At 39.9% G+C, this 24,699-nt stretch overlaps 2 protein-coding genes across 2 annotated transcripts in view; both read right to left on the bottom strand.

The window, feature by feature from the left end:
• The window catches only part of LOC136711685 (double-stranded RNA-specific editase 1), a 128,114-nt gene extending 127,296 nt beyond the window's left edge, over positions 1–818 (bottom strand). The window contains exon 1 of the mRNA XM_066688075.1: positions 688–818. The gene's annotated coding sequence lies outside the window, so the exon portion shown is untranslated. The remainder of the gene's footprint in view (positions 1–687) is intronic.
• A 22,224-nt stretch (positions 819–23,042) lies between these two features.
• slx9 (SLX9 ribosome biogenesis factor) overlaps positions 23,043–24,699 on the bottom strand; it is a 68,422-nt gene continuing 66,765 nt past the window's right edge. Inside the window, exons 5-6 of the mRNA XM_066688074.1 lie at positions 24,143–24,211; positions 23,043–23,624 (exon numbers count right to left, since the gene is read on the bottom strand). Coding sequence (XP_066544171.1) covers positions 23,498–23,624; positions 24,143–24,211 — 196 coding nt within the window. The 3' untranslated portion in view covers positions 23,043–23,497. The remainder of the gene's footprint in view (positions 23,625–24,142; positions 24,212–24,699) is intronic.

Raw genomic sequence — 24,699 nt, 5'->3', positions numbered from 1 at the left:
GTATGGAGTCAGTCATTTAAGGAAGCGTGGTCAATAATTGCACGGACGGAAAAAAAAGCTAAGCCATACCTGTCAGACTGTATGCAGGACACAGATCCAATTTTTTAACTAAAATAAAATCAAAGCCAAAACTATTTGTTTAGCTGCACTGCAAGATAGTAATAATGCTGCCGAAGTGCGTGCGTGTTGGTGTTACTGCTGCTGCTGCTGCTGCTGTTGTTATTATTATTATTACACGATCGTAAATATCTATTATTAAACAGCATCATTTTAACTCAGCACCTATTGAAAATTCATTTTATTTGCCGTTTGTGTTGTCACTGTCCCCAGGCAGGACGAGCAACGATACACTGGTTTGATTTATAGTTGAGCACATCACACATCAGACCTCTTCTTGTGTCAGGCAACCCCACGGAATATGAGCAAATGCTTTAAAAATGGCAGGCACACTACACAGATCAAAACGGAGTGTGAATGAACGCAAATGCACACATATCCCCGATGTAAATAACACAATGAGACACGCTGGAAACGTGCATAGAGCCCAGCCACCTGATCCCATCCATGTAACACTGAATCGGGACACGAACCCCCACAGCATCCGGGGAACCAGCCATCAGCTCCGGCTCGGTGTCGGTGTCGGTGTCGACGCCAGCGCACTCACACACACAGGACGTCCATACTCACCGAGTCCGCGGCTCTTTGAATGAAGATGGTCCTGAATGTGGCTTCTAGGAGCTTTCGTCCGCCATTAAATTCAAACGCACAGCTCGCCGCCTGCCTGCAATACTGGCGCTGCCTGCGCTGCCCACGCCGTGCACACGCTCACCCTGCGCGGCCTCGCTCGCGCCCGCGCATCGGGCCCAGACGCGCGGCTGTGATTGGCTGAGGAGGCGTTCGCGCCAGGCCCCGCCCCCCGCCAAGGGCGCGGGAGCGCGCATCGAGGCCCGGGCTGTGGGGGTCCCAACTTTATACTGCGAGACCCCAGTGTTGTCCACTGTGTCCCTGACCCCTCACATGTATGCATTCCTGTGTGTGTTAATGCGGTTTATACTTTCAGTTTCAAATCATTGTATCATATTTTTCTTTTTATATTTACAAACAAAACTGACTCTGTGACCCTATTTCTCTATGCTGTGACCCAAATGAGGTCATGACCCCGGGGTAGGGAACCACTGCCCTAGAGATACTTTTCATGGCCTATTGCTCAGCAGGACCTTTAGCCTTGGAACAGACACTTGTGATTAATAAATGATGAGGAAGTTCAGTAACTGTTTTGGAGAGAGTTACCGATGATCTGACAGGTGATAGCTTCCCACAACGTGTCTGTTTAGATGAGAGAGTGGCGGTCTGTGGGTGTCTGCCAGGGGTACCTCGATGTATCTCACAAGCTTTAAAGATTGTATCTAAAGGGATGCAAGGGAAGCTCTGAAATGTTAATCAAACCACCTTCAAAGTCTCAAAACTCCTGTTCCTGGAATTGTGATATTCAATAAATGATGATTATGACATTTCTCAAATGTATAATTTTCATTAAGGTCAGTCAAAGTAAATTATACTATAATCCAACTATAAAACATCTGGTTGTTCTCATTTCAGGAAATAATTGTGGCTACAGTTGTGTGTGTTTTGATGACTCTTTTAAACTGTTTGAACAGGACCCAAGTCAAAAACATACATTATCCTCTGCAATACATATATAGGTGTACATTAATATACAGGGGGTCCAATTAATATGTGTAAACAAGGTGATATATCTTATTGACATGACTGTATATTTAGTATGCAATAACATCGAAGAAGAGAGAAAATTCCCCTTTGCTCTTTTTACCTGAAATGCAGTTTAATTGTTTTCCACTGGGACAGGTTTAGATTATCTACTTAGTAAAAACACAGGCCTATTTACAATAAGTTTTAAACACTGTTAAATATGTTGTTGTTGTTGTTGTTGTATTATTTTCACACATAGGCCTTTGCTTATACGGCATCAGCTGAACCATGTAGTCATTATAGTTCCAGTTGCTCTTGCACCATCTCTGTACAACACAGACACTTGTACAGCATTTGACACCTGCTAACAAGCACACTGCTTTTGTGATTTTCCCGTGAAATGAGGCTTGTCATTCTGAATGCAGCTTATTTACATTTTGTTTTTTTGGTGTACGATAAACGTGAACAGTTGAACAATCTGCCGGTCTACTTGTTCAAGAGTGTATGTGGCTAAAACAGCTTTTATACCGCATGAATTGTTTATGACTGTGACAGAGCTGGAAAGCCTTAATCTGGCAGGCAGGGTTCCAGAAAGGATACGTGAAACCAGCAGTGTTTCCCATTTTCAGCAGCTATTTTGGAAGGAGAGACTTTCTTTTTATGGGGATCTCAGAAAACTGAACTTCATGAAGTATTGCTTATTAATACTCATTTATAATGCTTAGGGAGAGTCCATAAGGGAGATTCTGCGACAGGACAGGATTTTACACTTGGACTCAAACTGAAAGAGATTAGCATGTAAATGAACCATTACACCGCTGCTAAAATAAGTATTGCTGCTGAATTACTGTGCCAAGCAAACGTAATACTAATCAGCTGTTTACTGTTGCAAACCGTTTTCTCCGACCATTTCTTCGCAGTATTACTGATTTGATTGGGAGAGTAAATGCAAATGAAGACGGTTTTATTATTAATGATCAGAAGATAAGTGAGATACATTTATCCAAAGCCATAGAAAAAATAACAATACCAACACCACAATGAAAAGCCATATTAAACTGAATATTTAAAATAAATACTGTTTATGTTATAAGGATTTTCTTCTTCATCATTTCTGCAGTCCAATGTAAGAGAAACTTAGCTAAGAAAAGGTGTGCTTAATGTAGAGTTTAATTTAATTCCATTTACGGCTAAATTTGAAAGCCCGTCCTGTCTCAAAGACTACCTGGAAATACAGAGGGTGTACGGTCACCTTGCTCCCGCTGCAAAATGACTCATAGCTATTTTGATGTCTTTTAATGGTACAGGGAAAGCACATTTTACACAAGACTTAGGTGACATAAACAGTGGAGGTTCTAGCCACTTTCATCTGGGGGGGCATGGCTGGGGCCAGTTGTAGTATTAACCCATCGGGGGGGGTGCTGGCAGTGTTTTGTCCACGATGTTGGGGGGGGAGTTGTTAGTTGGGGGGGTAGGTGCAGCTGACGGTGTTTTGTCCGTGATGTTAGCGAGGGGTGGGGGGTGCTGAGGGAGCTTTGTCCGCGGTGCTAGTTAGGGGGGCCACAGGAGGGGCCAAGTTTGCTGTAACGGGTAACAGTGACATTATTTTTTAAATACAAACAATAGGGACAAACATTGCAGTCATTAACAAGATTAATAACAATAAAGATTTAAATGTATATATCTGAAAAGAAACAATATATGTAAAGGAAGGAGAAGTAAAAAATAATGGTATTTTATGGTGTTAGATGTTCTATGGTGTTAAATCAAAGTTATTGTTTGACCTACAACAGAATTGAATATGCTGTGCATTATATGGGTATCTTGTTGATGTTGTTTTGTTTTGCTTTATTTAGTTAATCTCAGTACATTTAGTTTAATCAAATTTGTTGATGTCAAACTGACAAAGGTTGAACTTCAATTATGTAGATTTTATATCTTAGCGAATAAATATTTGTAGATGCCATTAACAAATAAATGAGATTCAATTCTGAAGCGACTTTACATCTCCATTGATCTGTTAAAGTGCTCTTTGGATACAAATGGTCCCCCAACACAATGCAATGTGTCCTTCAGGGTCAAAGTCTGCAAATAATTAGGAAATTAAATGGTAATTCATTGTATCTGAAAGACCTGTATATGGTAGAATGCACACATTAATCTTGACAATGTACAATAGCAAGTCATGATAATTCATGCAAAGCCTCAGTAAGCAGGATTCATTAGGACAACAAACTTGCTATTAGGAACTACAGTTGTCTATTTTTGGGGACCTAATGAACATTCACAGATCCACATTATTTGAGAATGTTGAATACAATGCTGCAGAAACTGGAAAAGCATTTTGTGCTTGAATATTGGTTTCCTTTGGTCCTATTCTCTTGTCTCTGTGCTGTTTAAGGTCAGTCTTAATGTACATGTTGCTGTAGATGGAGGATCAAATGTGTTTAAATTTGGTAACCAAGGAAGCCTGCTGAGCTGTAAACCAGAACGCAACTAGGGGAAGAATCAATATTGGGCATGTGAGCTGTTTTCACTGATCTGACATCTTTGATTCATGCAGGGCTTTGTTGTTTTTTTCTTAGCAGTACAATTAATTGTGGAAAACCCATGAGTAATTAGTAGATAATCATTATAATTAAAATATTCAAGAAGAGACTAAATGACTGCATTGTTGGAAAAAGGCAACTTGACATTTTGTTTCTGAATAAGGAGGCCCAATAAAGTTTCCCTTGAATGTGACCACTGTGATATAAGGGGTGACAAAAATGAATTGAATGCTCTTCATTTAATGCTGGCTTCTATAAAATGTCAAAAGCACTGAATTAAACTGTTCATTCTAAATGCCAATGAAAAAATTTGATAAGATGGGGTTTTTATTTTATTTTTAAGCAGTTACAACCTATCCTGTCTCTTCAGTCTTGGTGGAAACAAAGTGTGACACTTGTGGAATCTGTTTTAGGGGAATCAATTTATATCAAAATATCAAACTAATAAAGATTTTAGTGATAGCATATCAAGATTTTATTCACTTAGTAGGCCACAAATTTTGCTCATGAATAATTGAAGACACAAAAATATTAATTAATTAAAATTATATATAAAATAAATACAGCCCAGTCATATTTCCCTTTAACAACAGTATCCCTTACTCTCACTTTCAGACAATTTGTGAGGGCTAAATTCCTTTCTTTTTACTTTCGACATCTTCCCTTCATAATAGGAACTGCCCATTTCCTGTGTACTAGCTGATATTCAATTAAGCACTGGTCAGTATCTTCAATGACATTAACTAAAGAAAGCTATTACCATAAATTGTCACAGAAATTGTCCAATATTAGCTGCATTTTCACAAAAGGAATCTTGTTTCTTTATGACATAAATGATGGAAATTATAGAAAGATACAGTTGCAAATCTGTCCAAATATGATTTGAACAGCAATAGTTTGGGTGTGTCATTACGTCTCTGCCTTGTAAATCAAATCTTGCACATCTTGCTGTTATAGTATTGAGTTGCCTCTAATGAGAATTAACTTCTGATTGAATTTCATTCCTATGCTTTCCTGAGTAGGCAGTTTCTGTGAAGAGTAGAAATGGTAGCTATATTTAAGATCATCGTTAATATCTGTTCTTACGTTCTTGCATTATTCTGGATTCTGAGATGTTTGGGGAAGGAATAATAGAAAATATACTTTTAAATCTCTTTGAGAACAATGCAAGATTTGTAACACTGGTCTTACATACACCGATCAGCCATAACATTATGACCACTGACAGGTGAAGTGAATAACACTGATAATCTCATTATCATGGCACCTGTCAGTGGGTGGGATATATTAGGCAGCAAGTGAACATTTTGTACTCAAAGTTGATGTGTTAGAAGCAGGAAAAATGGGCAAGCGTAAGGATCTGAGCGACTTTGACAAGGGCCAAATTGTGATGACTAGACGACTGGGCCAGAGCATCTCCAAAACTGCAGCTCTTGTGGGGTGTTCCCGGTCTGCAGTGGTCAGTACCTATCAAAAGTGGTCCAAGGAAGGAAAAGCAGTGAACCGGCGACAGGGTCATGGGCGGCCAAGGCTCATTGATGCACGTGGGGAGCGAAGGCTGGCCCGTGTGGTCCGATCCAACAGATGAGCTATTGTAGCTCAAATTGCTGAAAAAGTTAATGCTGGTTCTGATAGAAAGGTGTCAGAACACACAGTGCAGCGCAGTTTGTTGCCTATGGGGCTGCATAGCTGCAGACCAGTCAGGGTGCCTATGCTGACCCCTGTCCACTGCCAAAAGCGCCTACAATGGGCATGTGAGCATCAGAACTGGACCACAGAGCAATGGAAGAAGGTGGCCTGGTCTGATGAATCACGAGTTCAAGGTGTTGACTTGGCCTCCAAATTCCCCAGATCTCAATCCAATCGAGCATCTGTGGGATGTGCTGGACAAACAAGTCCGATCCATGGAGGTCCCACCGCGCAACTTACAGGACTTAAAGGATCTGCTGCTAACGTCTTGGTGCCAGATACCACAGCACACCTTCAGAGGTCTAGTGGAGTCCATGCCTCGACGAGTCAGGGCTGTTTTGGCGGCAAAAGGGGGACCTACACAATATTAGGCAGGTGGTCATAATGTTATGGCTGATTGGTGTATATATGTATGTGTGTGTGTGTGTCAGAGAGATGTATATTATATGTATATGTTTATCTCATAACAGTCTAGGGAACAACATTAGTTAAGTTGGGCAGCAGTGTGGACTAGTGGTTAGGGCTCTGGAGTGGTGGGTCGTGGGTTTAATCCCAGGTGGGGGACACTACTGTGCCTAGACTGCTCCAGTAAAACCATGGCTGTATAAATGGGTAATTGTATGTAAAAAGATAGTGATATAAGTGTAAGTGGCCCTGGATAAGGGTGCCTGTATATTAACAAAAGTACTTTTCAAAATCTTTAAATGTACTGGATTTATGTTCTCTCATTCAATAAAATATGTAATTGCACAATCTTTATTCAGCATAAAAGAAATATTAGTCAATTCTCTGTTTTAAATTTCTGAATAGCTGTTTCAGATATTTTATTATTACAAGAACAAAGTGTGAAGGTCAGGCTTTTTATCTAGTTTATCTTTCTTTGAAGTAGAAACTACACCGAGATATCCTTGCTTGCACTCTGCTTAGTGTGCTAGCTTTACTTAGGTAGTTGGTCTATTATTAATTGCTCCCAATTGTATCTCCTGAAACACTGAATCCTACAGAAAATCGGTGTGCTTCAGTCTTAAAACCTTTTCAGTGCCTCATGGAATTGTTGTTGGCTGGCAGGTAAATATAAAATCATCCTTGTTTCCAGCCACTGCAGAGACCATATCCACTGAAAAAATGTCAAAGTTTCTCCAGAGGCAGCTGTTCTTATTCAGTGGTAAAGGCAATCACAGGGGGAAGGTCTGAGCGGAGCCTAGGAGGAGAAAAACGGTCCAACCACATGAAGAAAATGATTGGATTTAACTAACATGTTGACCTACCTGCAATTGATAGCTATTGTATCTGTAGAAGACAGACAAAAGATAAAGCTGCCACTGAGTATAGGTTTGCAGTTTTCAGTTAGCAGGTGGGTCAAAGTTTTGTTTGACTCTGGTCCTAGGTCCCATGAAGATAAAAGGGCATGCAGGTCTTGTCCTGATCAGGCGTCAATTAAAACACTGTCCATTTTTAAATTACTAGGATTTGAAACAATCTTGTACCATATTATTTTTTTATTTAGGTCAACACTGGGAGAATGTAACCTAGAAAATAGCCCAGGAAAAGCATCCCCTGCTCACACACTTTTAATATAAAATGTATCCATTAAGCTGAACTGAAGATGCATTCAATGCTTTCATTAGAATTTTATCCTCTACTGCCTATGACAAAAACACATCTGTTTCCAGACGAGAAACAATTTCAACTTCTCTTTGAGTATGCGTTTGAGTATGTAATACATTACATAATTTAGCTCAAAAATACTGTTTTTATTCATATACTTAGTGTAATGCTTTAACATGAATATGTATTGACTATTATTTATTTATTTATTTCTTAGCAGACGCCCTTGTCCAGAGCGACTTACAAAATCTAAGAGCAATACAAAGTGCAATAATACAGTGCAGTTCAAGGCATAATACATTTTACAAATTGCAAGTGTATACGAGATATACAGTAAACAATATATAAGGTCTTATATCCTAGATTGTAAAAGTTGATAAGTGCAGACAAGATGTTAAGTCACGGGAAAGGGGGCATAGGGGAAATCAAAATAAACAACACGAGTACTAGTAAAGCAAAGCAAGAAGTATTACAAAACATTGTATAAGTGCAATCTTACAGGAGAGTAAATTACAAGTACTGTCTGAAAAGATGTGTCTTGAGTAAGCTCCGGAAGGAGGTCAGAGACTGTTTTGACTTCAATGGGAAAGTCGTTCCACCACTTAGGGACCGGGGATGAAAAGGAGCAGGTTCTGGAAGAAGGGGAGTGGAGAGGAGGTAGTGTTAGTCTTCTGGCAGCAGAAGATGGCAGTGGTCTGGAGGGGATGTATGGAGAGACGAGGGTCTGAAGGTAACTCGGTGCAATCTGGTCGAGACAGCGGTATGTGAGGGTCAGTGTCTTGAACTGAATGCGTGCCGGTATCAGGAGCCAGTGCAGGGAGCGGAGCAGTGGAGTAGCGTGTGTGAATCTGGGCAGAGAGACACCAGACGAGCCGCAGAGTTCTGGATGAGCTGGAGCGGCGGGTAGTAGTTGCAGGCAGGCCGGCCAGGAGGGAGTTTCAGTAGTCCAGGCGGGAGAGGACCAGTGACTCGATGAGCAGCTGAGTCGAATAGTTGTTGAGGAAGGGATGGATTCGGCGTATGTTGCTCAGGAAGAATCTGCAGGTGCGTGTCAACGTGGTGATGTGCTGGGTGTAGGAGAGCGCAGGATCGAGCGTGACTCCTAGAAGAGGGAGAGAGTGTCGTAGATTCTAAGGGGATTGAGATGAAGAGGTCAGCAGAAGGTGAGGAAGAGGGGGGAGAAGAGGAGATCAGATATGGAGAGGTTGAGCTTGAGGTGGTGTGAGTGCATCCAGGCGGAGATGGCAGACAAACAGGAAGAGATGCGATAGGGGATGAGAGGGTCAGAGGAGGGAAAAGAGGATCAAGGAGTGAGTGATGGGAAAGAAATGCAGAGAGCTGATCATGGACCGCACGCTCAAGGGTCTTTGAGAGGAAGGGGAGTAGGGAGACAGGGTGGAAGTTCTGAGGAGAGGTGGGGTCAAGGGTAGGTTTCTTGAGGAGTGGGCTGACAGCAGCTTGTTTAAAACCAGAGGGGAAACAGCCAGAGAGGAGTGAGGAGTTGAGGAGGGAGGAGATGAAGGGGAGTAGATCAGGAGCAGTCGCTTAGAGGAGGCAAGTGGGGAGAGGGTCCAGGGCACATGTTGTGGTTTTGTGACCTAGGAGGAGAGAGGAAATTTCAGAGTCCGAGAGAGGTGAGAATGAAGAAATCCAGGGCTGAGGTGGGGAGGGACGGACAGGACGAGATGTGAGAGGACAGAGATAATCAAGGGAGGAGGTGAGGGAGGAGAACAAAGAGGAGGTAGCACAGTTAACAGACAGATGGGAAAAACAATCAATGGAAGGTAACAGACTGACAGCAGTGGAGGCAAGGATGGAGGGGGAGTTCTCAGGGGAGATCCATGTCTCGGTGAGAGTGAGGAAATCCAGAGAGTGGTGGGAGGCGAAGTTGGCCTTGTTGGAAACTGAGTGGCAGCAGTTACACAGACCTCCAGAGAGGTGAATGGAGGGGAGGGAGGAGGAGGGGAGAGGCAGGGAGATGAGGTTAGAGGGATTAGGGAGGCAATGGTGTACAGGTGCACGCCGAGAGGAAGGAGAGAGCAGGACTGGAATCGGAGAGATAGTCATGACTGCCTGCTGTTGCTGTGTGGCGTCTCCTTGCAGTCTTCTCACAGCTACAGTCCCTATCCTTTGGAGATGGGGCCCTTCAGAAGGGGTGCACTGAGGCTGCTGGTGCTGACTGCGGGTGCAGAGGTCCTGGGGTCTGTTAAATACTCCACCTGTAACTAATTAGGAGGGTACACATTTGCGTTGCGTTGAATGACACAAGGCTGTTGGGATGACGCAATCCCTCCCAGGCAGGACTGCTAATAGCACAATTAATGGCCGCTTTAGATCTGAATACAGACAAGGGCAGTGCCGGACACATGCAGTTACACTGATCAATAGCTCGCAACAAAGCTAAATAATAAAAGCCTACAATGTAACCACTTCTGATTTACAGAAACTGTATTGATCTATGGACAAAATGCGCTAAGTAAGTTGTTAATTAACTAACAAACAGTTGCTGCCGTTACTAAAATACAAGTGCAATATATATATATATATATATATATCTTAACTAAACTAGTAAACGTGAAAAAACGAAACGTAGCTGAGCTGAGCTAGGCAACTGTTCTAATGGCTTGTCTGGCCATCCAGTGGCAAACGACAACAACAACACACTGCGATGTTAGTTTTAGTGAAGTGAATTTAGACACTAGCAAGAGACTTTTAAAACCAGTGTAACTTTACTAAACATGGCTTGTGTAGCCCAAAGAAGAAAAAGGGGAGAAATCTGACAGAGCCGCCTTAAACAAACAACAAATTCACACAAAATATTACGACACAAAGGCCTGTGTTTGTTTGATCCTTTGTGACTCATTACAATTCCTTATTCCATTGAATAAATTACCTAGCCGCTTTCCATTTTTCAGCTGGCTAGTAAGGGTATACTTCCACTAATGAGATTTTTTTCCCCCTTTTTTCCAATTCAAAGTCTGCTTTCCTCCATTGGCAAGAGGACTCCCCAGGCAGACAGAAACCTCAGGGAGAAGTTGTGTGAAGCTCAAGTGTGATGAAGAAGGAGGGATCTGATTCCCTACAGCTGAATTGTCAGACACTTTAATTGGATAAAAGAAAAAGATTAAAGAAACCTCAGCCCGGCAGCTTAGATAATTGATTTATAATGTATTAGCAGAGGCTAGAGAAGCCCGTGTCTGGGAATATTAGTCTTCAGATCTGCCGAACAACACAACCATGTGCTTTGGTTGTGAAGTTCCCTCCCAACAATACTTGTTTCTCGACATGCTCTTAGGTTAGTAAACAGATAGCATTAGGTTAGGTGAAAAAAGCTGCCCATCAAGTCCCACATCGTGTTTTGCCTGGTAAACCTACCTACTTTCCATTCACTTTGCAAGAGCTGTGATAGAGGAACTGATTGCATATTCACTTAATGCATATTTGAATATGTTGATGATTTCTGACCAATTGATGTAGAGAGGACTGCTTTCCCTTGATATAAATTATTATGCTTAAACTCCCACCCACCTAGACTCATATTAATACGTTCAAATCAAAAGTACGAGAATCTGTAAACATAAAAAAACTCCACCATTGAAACTGATCCAGAATATTTAGAAATTAAACTGAGGCAGAAATTGAAAGAGAAGAATATCCTTAACAGATAAGATAAGATGGTAGATCTTGCTTTTGTTATTAATTAATTTTGACTTTAAAGAAACTCGGCTAACAAAGCACAGGCAGATCCAGTTATTTTCGATCATTTCTGTCAAGGATTTAGATAATGCTTCAAGTGGAGAGTACAAAATAACATAAAATCTTCTTGAATGGCTGGGTAGTGCTGCAGCTTTCGGTATAGACGCTCAACTGAAATGTCATATGACTTTTTAATAGTCCCAGATGGCTATTAAAATCATAACGTGCTTCCAGGTTTTGATGCTATTCCAATGTAATTTAATTCTCTGGCTCTTTGTAGTGTTGGGTTTCTTTGCTGTTTACTTGCCAAGGGAGAATGGATCTGAACAGAGATATAGTGAGGAAGCATCAGCAGCAAGCCTCAGTATCAATAAACAGATTGATAGGTATTCAAAGACTATATGCGTTATAGGCTTTGCTGCATGAATCACTTAATTAATACACTAAAGTGTGATGCATACAGTGAGTCATGCAGTCTTGCAGTGTCAAAACCTGATCATACAAAGCAGTCAGCTTTGCTTCTGGGCTGAGAAAACAACAATGTTATTTGGGACAAGGCTAATTTGGAAACCTAAGGGGGACCAGAAACTTTTAGCAGATCACCCTGAGAATTCAGATGACATATTGACATGCCCAGATAGCTTTTCTACCTGCCAGTCCATTCAGTCAAGCTTGTAAGCTTTAGTAAAATGGCTTAGGCTTGTGTAGAAACGCAAGACACAATGTGGAACCCATACTGTAGTATATGCTGTTGGTCTTCGCGTGTCTTATGATGCAGGAATTTCTGTCATCTTCGTTGGTACAGTTAAGACTGCAGCTGAAAAAGAAACAGCCAGAGTCCTTTATTTGATCTGTTGAGGTAGGGCTTCTGTATATTAGACATCAAAGAACACACAGAGACTTTCAATATTCATTTTAATTCAATGGGGAGATCACTGCATTGGAAATGTTGTGTTTCTGTGAGTGTGTGAGACTGGGTACATGGGAGCAGTGGATTGGGAACGTTTTTAGTTTTTCTTTCATTTTTTTGCAACTCTGCTGTTGCTAGAACTGCTAGACATATGATATATCTGTCAGTTCAGTTAAAGAAGAGAACACGTTTTCAGTATATTAAGAATAATTCATTGTCATTGCCTTATCCCACATAGTTTTGTTATGTTAGGTGTTCACAACATATTTCCTTAAGAGCTGCAGGGCCTCCTGGTCTTCTAATGTAAGCTATTACATTGTACTAATTAATTGCTTTAACGAATATACTTCCTGGAACTAGACAGTTCATAATTTAATGATACCTTTAAAACCTGGAATGTAGCCTTGCAGGCCCACAGTTTCAACACTTGGTTTAGAACCTACCTTGCCATTTAGGAAATCATTCAGTTGATCTATAATAAAAGGGCTCTGTGTATAACTCCAGTACAAATCTCAATATCAGTTGATTTAGCTGAAATAAGTGGAAGGCTAGCTAAGGCACTTTTAAATAATCAAGTACTAATGAAAACAACACACTCTTACATAAATTAACCCACATGAAGATCTGCTTTATGTCAAATTGTTCTCCATACAATATAATTTACCTTTGGCTGCAATAGCTTGAGGATTACAGTGCATGTCACCATTGCTTTGGCTGCCATTTAAACACTCCCATAGATCACTTATAAATCACTTATGAATTATACTTTGCAGTGACGTAACCGACAAACTCAAACTCAATTCAAAAGGTCAAACCATTTTTCTATGAAATGGAAAAGTTTAAGAGAGAACAGTTCTACATGTGCTCTTGTACTCCATAAACAGTTTTGAATATTTCACCTGGCCTGAGGTTTTACAAGAGCTTCTGTCAAAAGACACGAGTCAACCTCTTTAAAATAAAAATGAATTGAACCGCATTGAAGTGGTGAGGGAGAATACCTCGGTCAGTGCGGAATGATTTATGAAAAAAGCTCTTCATAGCACATGTTCCTGCTTGGATCTACTGCCACCGTTTTCTTAGAAGTTAAGTGTTTACAGCTGCCTGCTTGCTCCAGGAGGTGTGTTGGATTCTGGATAATGTGAGATAGATGGGGTGAACTATCCACGAACTGAGAAATTTGTGTATTTTGGAAGAAAGGTGTGTATTAAGGGCCTACTTGAGAAGTTCTTCGCTAAAAGACTAAGAAGAACCAGAGCAGCATTCCAAGAGCTGCGTGATAGTCGTATATGGTAAGGCCACAGATTCGAATCACCCATCCAGGCACATCTCCAAGCATCCATACCTCACAGTCCAAACACATGACAAGCCACTAGGCCAAAATACACATTCGAGAGTGGGGGGAATTTGTGCACTCTTGGTAACTCAAGGGATTGGCTTCAGTATAACAGGCCCATGCCCACACTGAATGCAGACACATACACGTTTGTTTAGCATCTAGATATAGGTCTATTGTTCTTGGACCCCACTAATCTAATGTCATTCTTGTTGTACAACTCTAAAACAAGGCCGATCCCAGTGGGGGGATCAGATCTCCAACACAGAAGTGCTATGAAGCACAGGTCAGCAGCCTCTCTGGATCAATGGCCCCGCAGAGTTGATCGTGTGATTAGGGTGCGCTGTGAGAGGACTGGAGCAGCCTAATGGGAATTTGAAGCAGGGAGGGCAATGGATGACTTAACAGAGGATAAGTGAAAAGAATGCTGCCGCAATTATCTCCGATGATGTTGAGAAATTGTACTCTGGATGGAACGTTGTGGGAAAATGTAATTGCCTCCTGTTACGGCAGAAGAGACATTCCTTTGTTAACGCCTTCTCCAGAAAAAATCTAATATTTGGGCTACAGGTGCATACTTAATTTTACTTTCCAGTCATTTCTGTCTTTTATTTTGCTAACTAGTATGAAATGACTGTCCTCAAGACCTTTCTGGAGTTTTGAAGCTTGACACTGTCCAGCTCTGTATGAGTTTAGTCCTGGCTGATTAGCGGGGGAAGATGCCAAGGTATTAAATGGCTTGGTTAGTAAAATATTACAAATCCTAAGCAAACAGACTAGCATTATAGAGTGAGTGTCATCAGACTGTTGTAGCAATACCACTGGGGTGAGATTTATGCTGGTTTACGTTCTTCAGCAGAAGCCCTTTATGTCTTTGATGCACTTTACGTTAACGATTATAATAATGTTATAATTGTTGGGCAGAATGGGCGTGGCTCTGTTTCTGTCTGGCACGCCCAAACAATACTTCACAATCCAGCCTGTTCATTATTAACCATAGCTATTTAGCTTAACAACTCTCTTCCAAGTGCGCTGTGTATTTGTGTCACATTAGTGGTAAACGTGACAGGAAGCCATTAACGTTTTTAAACTAACAAGGAACAACAGACATTTGAATGTTTCTTCAGTGTGCTGAGGTGTTTAAGATGTATTGTATGGTAAAATAAAAAAACAGGAAATAACACTGGAGAGTAGTGAGAGATGTGTGTATATAAGCCTGAGTTTTAGGGCATTGTCCCATTGTTGATGTTGAAATGTTAGCAGGAAGCCCTGACTGCTCTTGGTTTTGCTGAATGTTTCAAGATCAAGTGTTTTGGGGGATAATTCACATTTAAACATGGTGCTAATGAAAATCTTCCTTTAGAGTTTCATTATTGTATGTTTGTGCAATGTTGCATGACAGTATAAACGAAGCAATGTTTGTCCAACAACAAACAACCGAGGGCAATGAATGGTCAGCAGCTGAATTTTCCTGGATCTGTCAAAATATTTAGCACAGCACCTGGTCTCCCCGTGTTAATCCCTGAATATTTAATAAGAGATATTTCAGAATTATGGATGATTTAGAGCAAAACGCATTTAAATTACAGCATTATCTCTAATTAACAATTACACGGTCCATTTAAAGCTCTGTAATTATCTATTTTTGGCGATCTTGCCTGCCCAAAACAATGGAATTGTTAAAAAGGTGAAAAAAAGGAAGTATTTGAATGAATGAACTGGTCAGATATACATTTGAGTTTCAGACTAAAGCACAGAACTTGAGATCCGTCATTAGACTCATAAATCCTCAACATACCACTTGTGTAATGATAGCTTTGACAGCCTCTTACGGGAGTACACTAGCAGTTGTAATGTAGCCCCTGTCAGTTACTATTTAGCAGTAGGAGAAGGAAAAGCAAATGTGCAGTCATCACATTGCCATGATTCACTACAGCCCAGAGTGTATTGTTCTCACACTACTACTTCTGCTTAAAAATAATTTCACCAAGTTTTTGCTCAGAAAGGAGATATATATATATAGAAGTGTTGTAGAAAAGTAGGTAAAGTTAGGTCTCGGAAATGTCTGAGGAACAAGCAAAAATAAGGTTATGGAAAATCAAGTGGCCCCTCTTCTACAGAGTTAAGACCCTCTGTGCCAAGCTAGAGGTCAACAAGAGGAATTAAAACATCTAATTCTGCCAAAAAGGTAGAAAAATAATACGTTTCCCGAGATGATAAACTCTTTCAAAACCAAACAGAAGAGGACTAACTCATAAAAAGAATTACGATGAATGCTTTCTTCCGATGTTTTCTTTTGTGGAAAGTTACAACAACGGAGGAACAAGGAATCTGCTTCTGATGTCTTCAGCAGCTGCTCCTCTGCCAAAAAAGTAAAAAACAAGAGCGAGCGTCTTTTTATATATATATATTAAACTTCAAGGACAAAACTGTTGAGCTGTATAATCTTGTTTTCCATTGTATCCTGGGAGACAGACATAACCAGACCGCAATACACGTCTTTTACACATGGTGAACCCAAAATGAAGTCATAACAACTGCTGCGCTAATACAATTGTGTGCCTGGGTCAATCTCAGAAGCACTTCATTTCCACCGTCCCCGAGGTCAGGACGGGACATCATAACTGGAGATAAACAATGCAGTGAAGGATGAGCTCCGAAGCATTGTATATAACACTGGGACACAAGTACGAGCCTTGGACCACACTGTTTCAAAACGTGCTCCAAATGTCACACAAAGACAAACATCTACTTAAGTTAATCGTCGTATGAAATTAATTTAAAGGCCCTATGTTTTCATAGTGCAGGAGACTGGGAGTTTTTTTTTTTGAGGAGACGTTTAAACATTCCTGGGGATTGGGAGCTTCCAAAACTCATCCAATTGTTTTGTTCTTGAGGTCATTTCTTCCCCTATTTTTCTTTTTGCATGCTTTGGCTGGCTATAGCTGATCATTAATGATGCCAGACAAAATGGACTGAAAGTTCTCAATTTTTTCAGCCTTTTAATGAAAAAGGGATGTCGATATTTTGATTTTGAGCTTGGTAGCAAGATTTCTCTTAAAATGGGGACTTGGACGTTCCTCCACAGCTCCCAGGCTCTTGACATGCAACCTTAAAATTATGTAACTGCACCGCAGTCAACGTACTTTTAGTCTGCCTCTCTGAGAGTTTACAGATAACCGTCAAGACATGACAGAAGATTGGCACAAAGAGGGAGATGAGTTATAACAATTAGGTAACAGGAAGAATACACAGATGTGAATGTAATACTTTCTCAACCATTCCTGACACTCTGAAAACCTCATGGGCTTCCATTGAAAGAAGTAGTTTTCAGACAATCTTCAGTCAATCTGTCACACAAACACACACACACCCACAAAAGTATACTGTGAACTAAGCACAGAAAGCATACAAATATTTATTTAAAAAATCCTTTCCCTGCAGGGTGCAGCCTAGGAGCTCCAGAGCAAAAAGAAAAGGACAATGAAATGACAGTGAAACACGGGAGAGCATCACGGCAGGATGTTAAACACTGTACTGCTGGGCTCTGAACATAGTGTTCACTGCTGCAATTGTTCCTGCTGTTTGAGCCTCCAGAACAATTGTGTTAATGAGCGTTAGCCGTGCAGGGGAGCTGTCCTGCTAACTTGTGCACTGCTTATCCCATGCCGAGACCCCTGGCGGAGCCATTTTCTCTGTATTTGTTCAGTTTGATGTTCAGATGTGCTGTATATGTTTCTTTCAGACTGGTGCTGATGACAGATGCTGAGAAGCTGATCTTGCAAAAGAGAACAAAAAAGTGAAGCTCTGAGGAATAACACAAATATAGCACAGTGAATCGGAGAGCGAAATCAAAACACAACGAGTAAACCTCCAAATAGACTAGGTCACAGGACTTAATTTGGACATGTTTACTTTGAAAAGAAAGAAAGACAAAAATGTATCTATAGAATAATGGGTGTGTTAGAATAACAATTTGAGATGAATTTGAATGAAATAAAAATGACTTAATACTAATAAACAAAAGTGGCTGTGCTGCGACTCGTTCTGGTAGAGATCAGTTGCCAGCTCACTGTCAGTCTCTACCATCATAATTCCTAAAAATGTTTAATCAATTGTTGCAAGTTGTGCTTGAGCTGTTTTTGTGCATCTTGGTTACCATCAAAATATTTAGATAATTCCGATTTTTTTGGAGAGATCATAATGGAATACATCTCCCACAATACATTGGAACCATTTTAAACAGTATTTAAAATAAATAAATAAAAATAAATAAAGAAAAATACATTTTATTATAATAATTCTACAAGGTAAATTCAATAGCATTTTCTTACTTCTGCTACTTAAAAAACAACAACCCACGAGTGGGTTAAAATCTCCGTCACTGTATCTGTCAAGTTTTCCACAACCCAAGGTGACAAGACTTTGATATTGTAGCCAAAATTAACAGTGCTAATCTGAAAGTGCCAGTGGTGTGCCTCAAGCACAGACAGAATAACATTTCTGCAAAGTTAAACAAACAGATGGACAATTTATTCCTTGTTGTTGCAAGTTTTTTTTTTTTTGTATCAGTTGCTATTATTGGATCGGGTCGGTCTTCCCCCTTTTTTACAGCTCAGTACCCATGAGAAATTATTATTGTATATTCCTATTTGTTATACTTTTTACTTGCAATTCTTCAAAATGACAGAAATGTAGCTTTAAAAATATATAATTATATATGACAAGTTAGAATATTATCATCAGGGTTCAATACCACATTTTAATATATAGAACAATTCTCTCATAAATAGGATATTTGATTCTTTTGAAATATACAACTGCCTCTGCCAGCTTCAGCTCAGATTACTTTCTAAAACTTGAAGAGATTAAAATAGAAATTCATATATCTAACTGAATATCTGGGATATATTCCTTTTGGCACCAAAAACATCTTTCGACAAATCTCTGGACCACTAATCTCGAGGGCAAATGCTTGTTACGGACAGTTATTTAAATGTGACTGTGTGCTAAACAAACTAACATCACCTGTACTTCATTTACAAATAAAATAAAAAAGCATCTGGTGTCTCTTGTTAAGGTACTGGATAACAAAGTGGTTTGTCAGCTGGGTGTATGGGTGTGTTGGTTTGGTTGAGCTCTGACGTACATCTCGTAGGGGACTAAAAAGAATAGTACAATAGTCTGTGAGATCACAAAGGCCAGGGAGCAAAAACTGCCTGGGGTGCTTTCACACAAGGGGACATTTTGCACCAACCTGTTTTCCCGTTATTGCTTCACCTCTAACTTGTTTCAGATGCCTCTCTAAAGTTGTTTCTATTTCAAATGTTCTCCTACGGATGACCTAATAAAGTCTGAAGAGATTTGCCCGAGTTGCATGTGAAGATGTGAAGTGAGAAAGGATATACAGTTAGGTCCATAAATATTTGGACAGTGACACAATTGTCATCATTTTAGCTCTGTATGCCACCACAATGGATTTGAAACAATCAAAATGTGCTTTAAGTGTAGACTTTCATCTTTAATTTGAGGGTAGTTACATGCAAATTAGGTGAACAGTGTAGGAGTTACAGCCATTTTTAGATGTGGTCCCCCCAATTTTATGGGCTCAAAAGTAATTGGACAAACTAACATAATCATGAATTAAATTGTGTTTCAATACTTGGTTGCAAATCCTTTGCAGTTAATGACTGCCTGAAGTCTGGAACCCATAGACATCACCAGATGCTTTGTTTTTTCCCTGGTGATGCTGTGCCAGGCCTGCACTGCAGCTGTCTTTAGTTCCTGCTTGTTCTTGGGGCGTTTTGCCTACAGTTTTGCCTTCAGCAAGTGAAATGCTGCTCAGTTGGATTCAGGTCAGGTGATTGACTATATTTAGCACATTTAGGTTTGCAAATAAACGCCAGGTTACAAAAAAGACTTGACTTCCACAACAATTTTACGTAAACTTTTATTTTTAGTTTTTGCATCTTTCTTGTTTTCAGTAAATATATATACAGTATATTAATTAAAAAAACACCATCACGTGTTTTTATTATTTCTCACTTTAATTATATATAGATATATATTGCTGTAGATTTGTATTGCTGTTAATTGTAGTGATTAAACTAACTGTCAATTGCGACATAAACAATGCATTAATGAAGTATGATGTTGACGGTTGGGTTTAAAGCGTATTTCCACAGTTTTGTTGAAGTGCTTTGTGTTTATTTATCTTAGACTGCTAACAGAATTACCGGTATCTTGCTTTCAATCCAGTGTGAATGTGATTTGTTTACATCTTTGGAAAGCAAATTATTAAAAAAAAATATTAATAATTAATAAATAAATAAATAAATAAAAGCCTGGCCTATTAGCCTACTACTACAATAAAGCAATGTTTCCAGGCTCTTCTTACCCTACATGAGTTGGCAATGTCATTTTATTTATGAGTGTTTAATACAAACACCGATCTCCAATTGACGCCGGGGCTTCTTGCAGTTATTTGGAATAAACGCTGTGGGCGTTAAAATTGAATTTTTAGGGTATGTCGACTGAAAATATAGATTAGCAGAAAAACTGACTTCAGTGAGCATTGTCTCACACCATAAAGAAAAAAATCAGCTTGTTGACTTTGGCTTTACTCCAACAGATGCATGGCTGTATGATAGATGCTTGCAAATTAAGTACTGTTCACCTGCACATCGGTTAAAACAACTACTTTTATATACATTAAATATATATTAATTTTGTTATGACTACATCGTCAAAATAAACTAGCTACCTAGAAAAATATTTGAGCTCGTTCTCTTTGATAACTGATTTAGTGAAGCAAATGACAGAGTTAAGCCACAATGAAACAACTTTAGGAAGAGGGGACAGAAATAAATATTGTAAGCTGTCAGCCCACATCGCATCATTTAGAGGGAGCACTGCAATTTTAGTATCACTTCCCTACATTAAAAACTAAGGAAAAGCATACTGAATTCCTCAGGGAGCAAAGCTAATTTTTTTTTTTTTTACAGTTTCCAAGATCATTTTCTGAAGCTTCCATGGCTTCTACTTTTTTTATTTTTTTTTATTTAAGTTTAATCTTGCTATTAAGAGCTGGTGTGAAGGGGCTAATTTCTCCTCTAACAAATGTTGATTGTTAGTGAGTGTGTTTTTACACTTGATAAACTCTTGTATTATTTGGGGTTAGTTAGAGTATCATAAGATGTTGTGACTGCCCTGACCTTTGTTTGTCGAGCGTCCATTGTTCATGTCCATTGGGACAGGAAGACTAGGAGTCACAACAAGAGGCTGAACTCCCAGCGTGTCGAACCTCGAGGTGCTTGCCTTGCCTGGCAGCTCTGTAGCTTCAAAGCTTGTGCTTGCCTGACTCGGATTTCTATCTCACAAACTTTGAATCTACAGATCTTAAAACCTCAAGCAAGCGGCTTCTTCAGAACCCAGGGCTAGACAGGACTGGCTTTCCCTTCTACTTCATTGCTGGAAACAATGCTGCTGCCTTGTGGACTAAAGCAGGCTTCATCAGTGTTATCTGTAATAGCTACAACTTCACCACCAGGAAGCAAGCAAACAAACAAAAAACAGAGCCTGTGGGATTGTTATATAGATTAAAGATTTACCATAAGGAAAGCACATAAGGAAAGCACATTTTATTTCACAAAAACTGCAAAGCCTGGTCCAAGTGGTAAAAGAGAAACATCATAAAGCCCAGGACAGGGTGACACTGTCTATACCACCAGTCCTTCAAAAAGAACACAGTGTGGTGTAGCGTGCTGTGCAGGGCCCCTTTCAATATCCTTTTTGCTCCCGTTTACAAGCTAAACTCATTATCAATCTTCCCAATACAATATTACCACTTCGTTTGTCTGTGTGAGCTGGTAGGCACGGGCTGCAACGTGCAACCTATTGTTTCTCCAGTCGGAAGCACTTTCCCCTCGGCGGTTCTGCTCTACTTGCACAAACAAGCAAGCACTTCCTCATCCCGAAAGATGAATTGTTTTTCTCCCCTGATTTGTTGCATGGCATATTGTTCCTTCGCTTTCGCCGCTGGTATGAATCAACTATATTCAAAGAGGTTAGATTTATCTTTCAAAAAAAGCAGTGGACTGTGAAGCGATGTTTGCCTAGATTGTGACTCTGGGCTCCTTGGCATCAAAGCACTGCTCATTTAGAAGTGCAAGCTGAAATCAGATACTCCGCAAAAAATAATACGCCAAAAGAAAATGGTAATACATGAAAAGGTCGGCACCGTTTATAAATACATACGCCACAGACTAATTTAAATTTGACAGCTCGGTCTATAAGAAGATTTGCGTTACCCTAACAGCATAACAAAATAGTGTCCAGTGCACCTATTGGTTGTAGCCACTCGTACGTACATTCCCTGAGGTTATTCCTTAACGATACAAGGTGTTTGTTTTACAGATTTGAACAACAGAAGCAACTGTGAGGATAAGGAATGATAGAGAACAGACATAATGCACATCAGAACAGATTTATCTTCAATTCCCCAATGGCTAACTAAAGCTCAGAATAACAGAATAAGACGTTTCCTTATATAAACTAGGACAGAAAATGATTGTACTTCATACATTTTTGTTTACTTATACGTTTTTCAATTAGCAACAAAAACATGTACAATTTCTTAAAAACAGTGTTTAGAGTACACATACATCACCTTAAAAGCTTCAATTATAATCTTACAGTATTGATGTCTAGCTCAAGACCTGATTAGCCATTCTGCTGTCCCCTAGTGTGTCCTGCCCGCTGATTAACTGCAGTAGTGAAAATAATCCCTTCATGATGCATTATTAATGGGTGATAATGGCCTGTCCGTTGTGTGGATGCTATTGATTTTTTTTTAATACAATATGCTGCTTTCCTAATGGAGAGCGAATAATTTTCTATGCGACTCTCCCCCCTTCAAAACCCTCTGCTAATATTGTATTCTCTCTATGCCATCTTCACTGCGAAGTGTGTCACGTCAGTTCTAGCACTGCGTTAATAAAACATTCAAGCGATATGAATCTCCTTGTCAGTCCTTGCCCATTGGGGGGGGGTTTCCATGGAAACTTTCAACGAGGAGGGTCCTCTACAATAATAATAATAATAATAATAATAATAATAATAATAATAATAATAAGTAACAGATGCCTATGAGCTGCTGTCATTGAGAACCAAAACAGCTGAATCTCAACGCTCTGATCAAAATTTAATTCAAATTTTGATATTTATTTTCTTCTTAGTAAGTACCAGCTGCCATAAAAGACACCTGAGAGACACAAGATATGCGGGACTGAGATATGTTTCCTTGAAATATAATAAAAATTTGTTTGAATTGATCTAATCTGAAAACTGACACTAAATATGTAGATGGATTACACCTCGTAAAGAAGAAACAAGGACAGGATGTTCTCTGAGATTCCTTAAACTGGTGTAATGATGAAACATAAATGCCCTGAGCATATCAGAAGAGAGAAACTAAAAAGGCACAATTTCCTTCCACGCTCTGAAAGAAGTATAAGGACACACAACCTCAACAAAGGCCACAACAATATGGTGAGAATAACAAATGTATTGTTTTTTTATTTGGTGTTAGAAATTCTTCAGTTTCTGGAGTTTTAAATCTAGTGCAAGCCTCTGTGAAGCTTTTTCTATGATAAATAATTCCTAGGGAAATCAAACAATCTCAAAATATAAGAACAACAAAGTGACAACAGACTTCACATGAGACGAGTCCATCAGCACTTCACTCTTTGGTGCCAGAGAGGGCCGAGATTTAGAAGAATACAACGGATGGACTGACTGACACACAACACAGTATATCACCATTTTGTTGATGTCTGAGAATCTTGACAGCTGACTTTCATACATTACATTATTGCTTGATTTAAAGGATTGAAATGGTGCACATTCGGGCTTTGACCACCATCCTGTTGTTTTACTGCAATTGACGACTTTGTATATATCGAAAGGTCACTCTCTCACACCGAGCGGGGGTCCGTGGCGCAACTAGCTGGGGCTCTCCTCCTCTTCCTGTTTCAGCCTCTTCCGGAGGTGCTCTCCAATACAGGCCAGGGGATTGGCTTTGAAGACTGTGTTTTGAATGGCTTCCGAAAAATGGGCCGTTTCTTCCTCCCTGTAAAAGAGACAGAGACTTTTGCATGGACGCTATCGAACGTTGCCTGAACCCCTGCTGTATTTCTGTCACAGCTTTTACTTCAGATATCCTATTCAAACTTAACCTTGACAGGACGAAGAATGTGTCCAACAGTCTGTGTTTACATTAGTTGTTATATGTTTGAGTGTCAGATAGACTATAGCGAGGGTCAGTAACAATATTAACTTATATTTAGCATACACACACTGCGTTCAAAACCAGTCTTCCAGGTGCTTGCATTCAGAGCTCAGAGCTGCTATTCACCTGCGCCCTTCTATGCCTAACAACCCCCTGATCTCCCACCAGCCACGAGCATTAACTGTGCAGATGGCTGACAGGGGGGCTTTATTTTCCGTTATCTGTGGTGTGGGAAGTCAATGAATCGCTCCACGGCTGCTCTTTTACACGGCAACACGGAAGCATCGATTGGCTGCTGCGCAAATGAAGAGCGTACGGTTTATAATGATTCTCTGGTGTCCGAGGGAGGTATAGCTTACAAGACTTTGCGCTTCTGGGCTGGTTTCATCTGACTGAAGTCTGTTGGTCCCGGTTTCTTCTTTACAGGGCTAAGGAAAGAAAACGAGATGATGTTGAAAGCGTACCCTGCAAAATACATGTTAGACCTGAAGGGTTTAATTTTGTTCTTTGAAGATATCTTCCCTCATATCAGAGTAAAAACACATTCTGCTCCTGACTACATTGAAAGATGTTTATAGTATATAATATATATTTTTCAGTGGGTTTTTTTTGCTCTTCTTATTTCTACTACTTGCACATATGTTCTTCATGGGTTCTGTGAGATTCTCTGTTGCATATTATTATTAACCCTGCTATCTAATTAATTAAGCAAAAAGTGCTTTTGGAAAGATGTCCATTAGCTAATTGCCAGGAATTGTAAAAATAAACATTGCACAAACCCATTGGAGAAGCATAATGTACCCTGGAGGCTGCAACACTGAGCAGACTTTTGAAAAGGAGCTTTGTGTGTTAGAAATAAAGGCGGATATCAAAACATACAGCTCATTTTGAAAGAAAACCATACAAAACAACAATA

This window comes from Amia ocellicauda, chromosome 16 (assembly GCF_036373705.1).
Source record: "Amia ocellicauda isolate fAmiCal2 chromosome 16, fAmiCal2.hap1, whole genome shotgun sequence".
Taxonomy (NCBI): Eukaryota; Metazoa; Chordata; class Actinopteri; order Amiiformes; family Amiidae; genus Amia; species Amia ocellicauda.
This window is presented reverse-complemented; position numbering and strand designations above follow the sequence as displayed.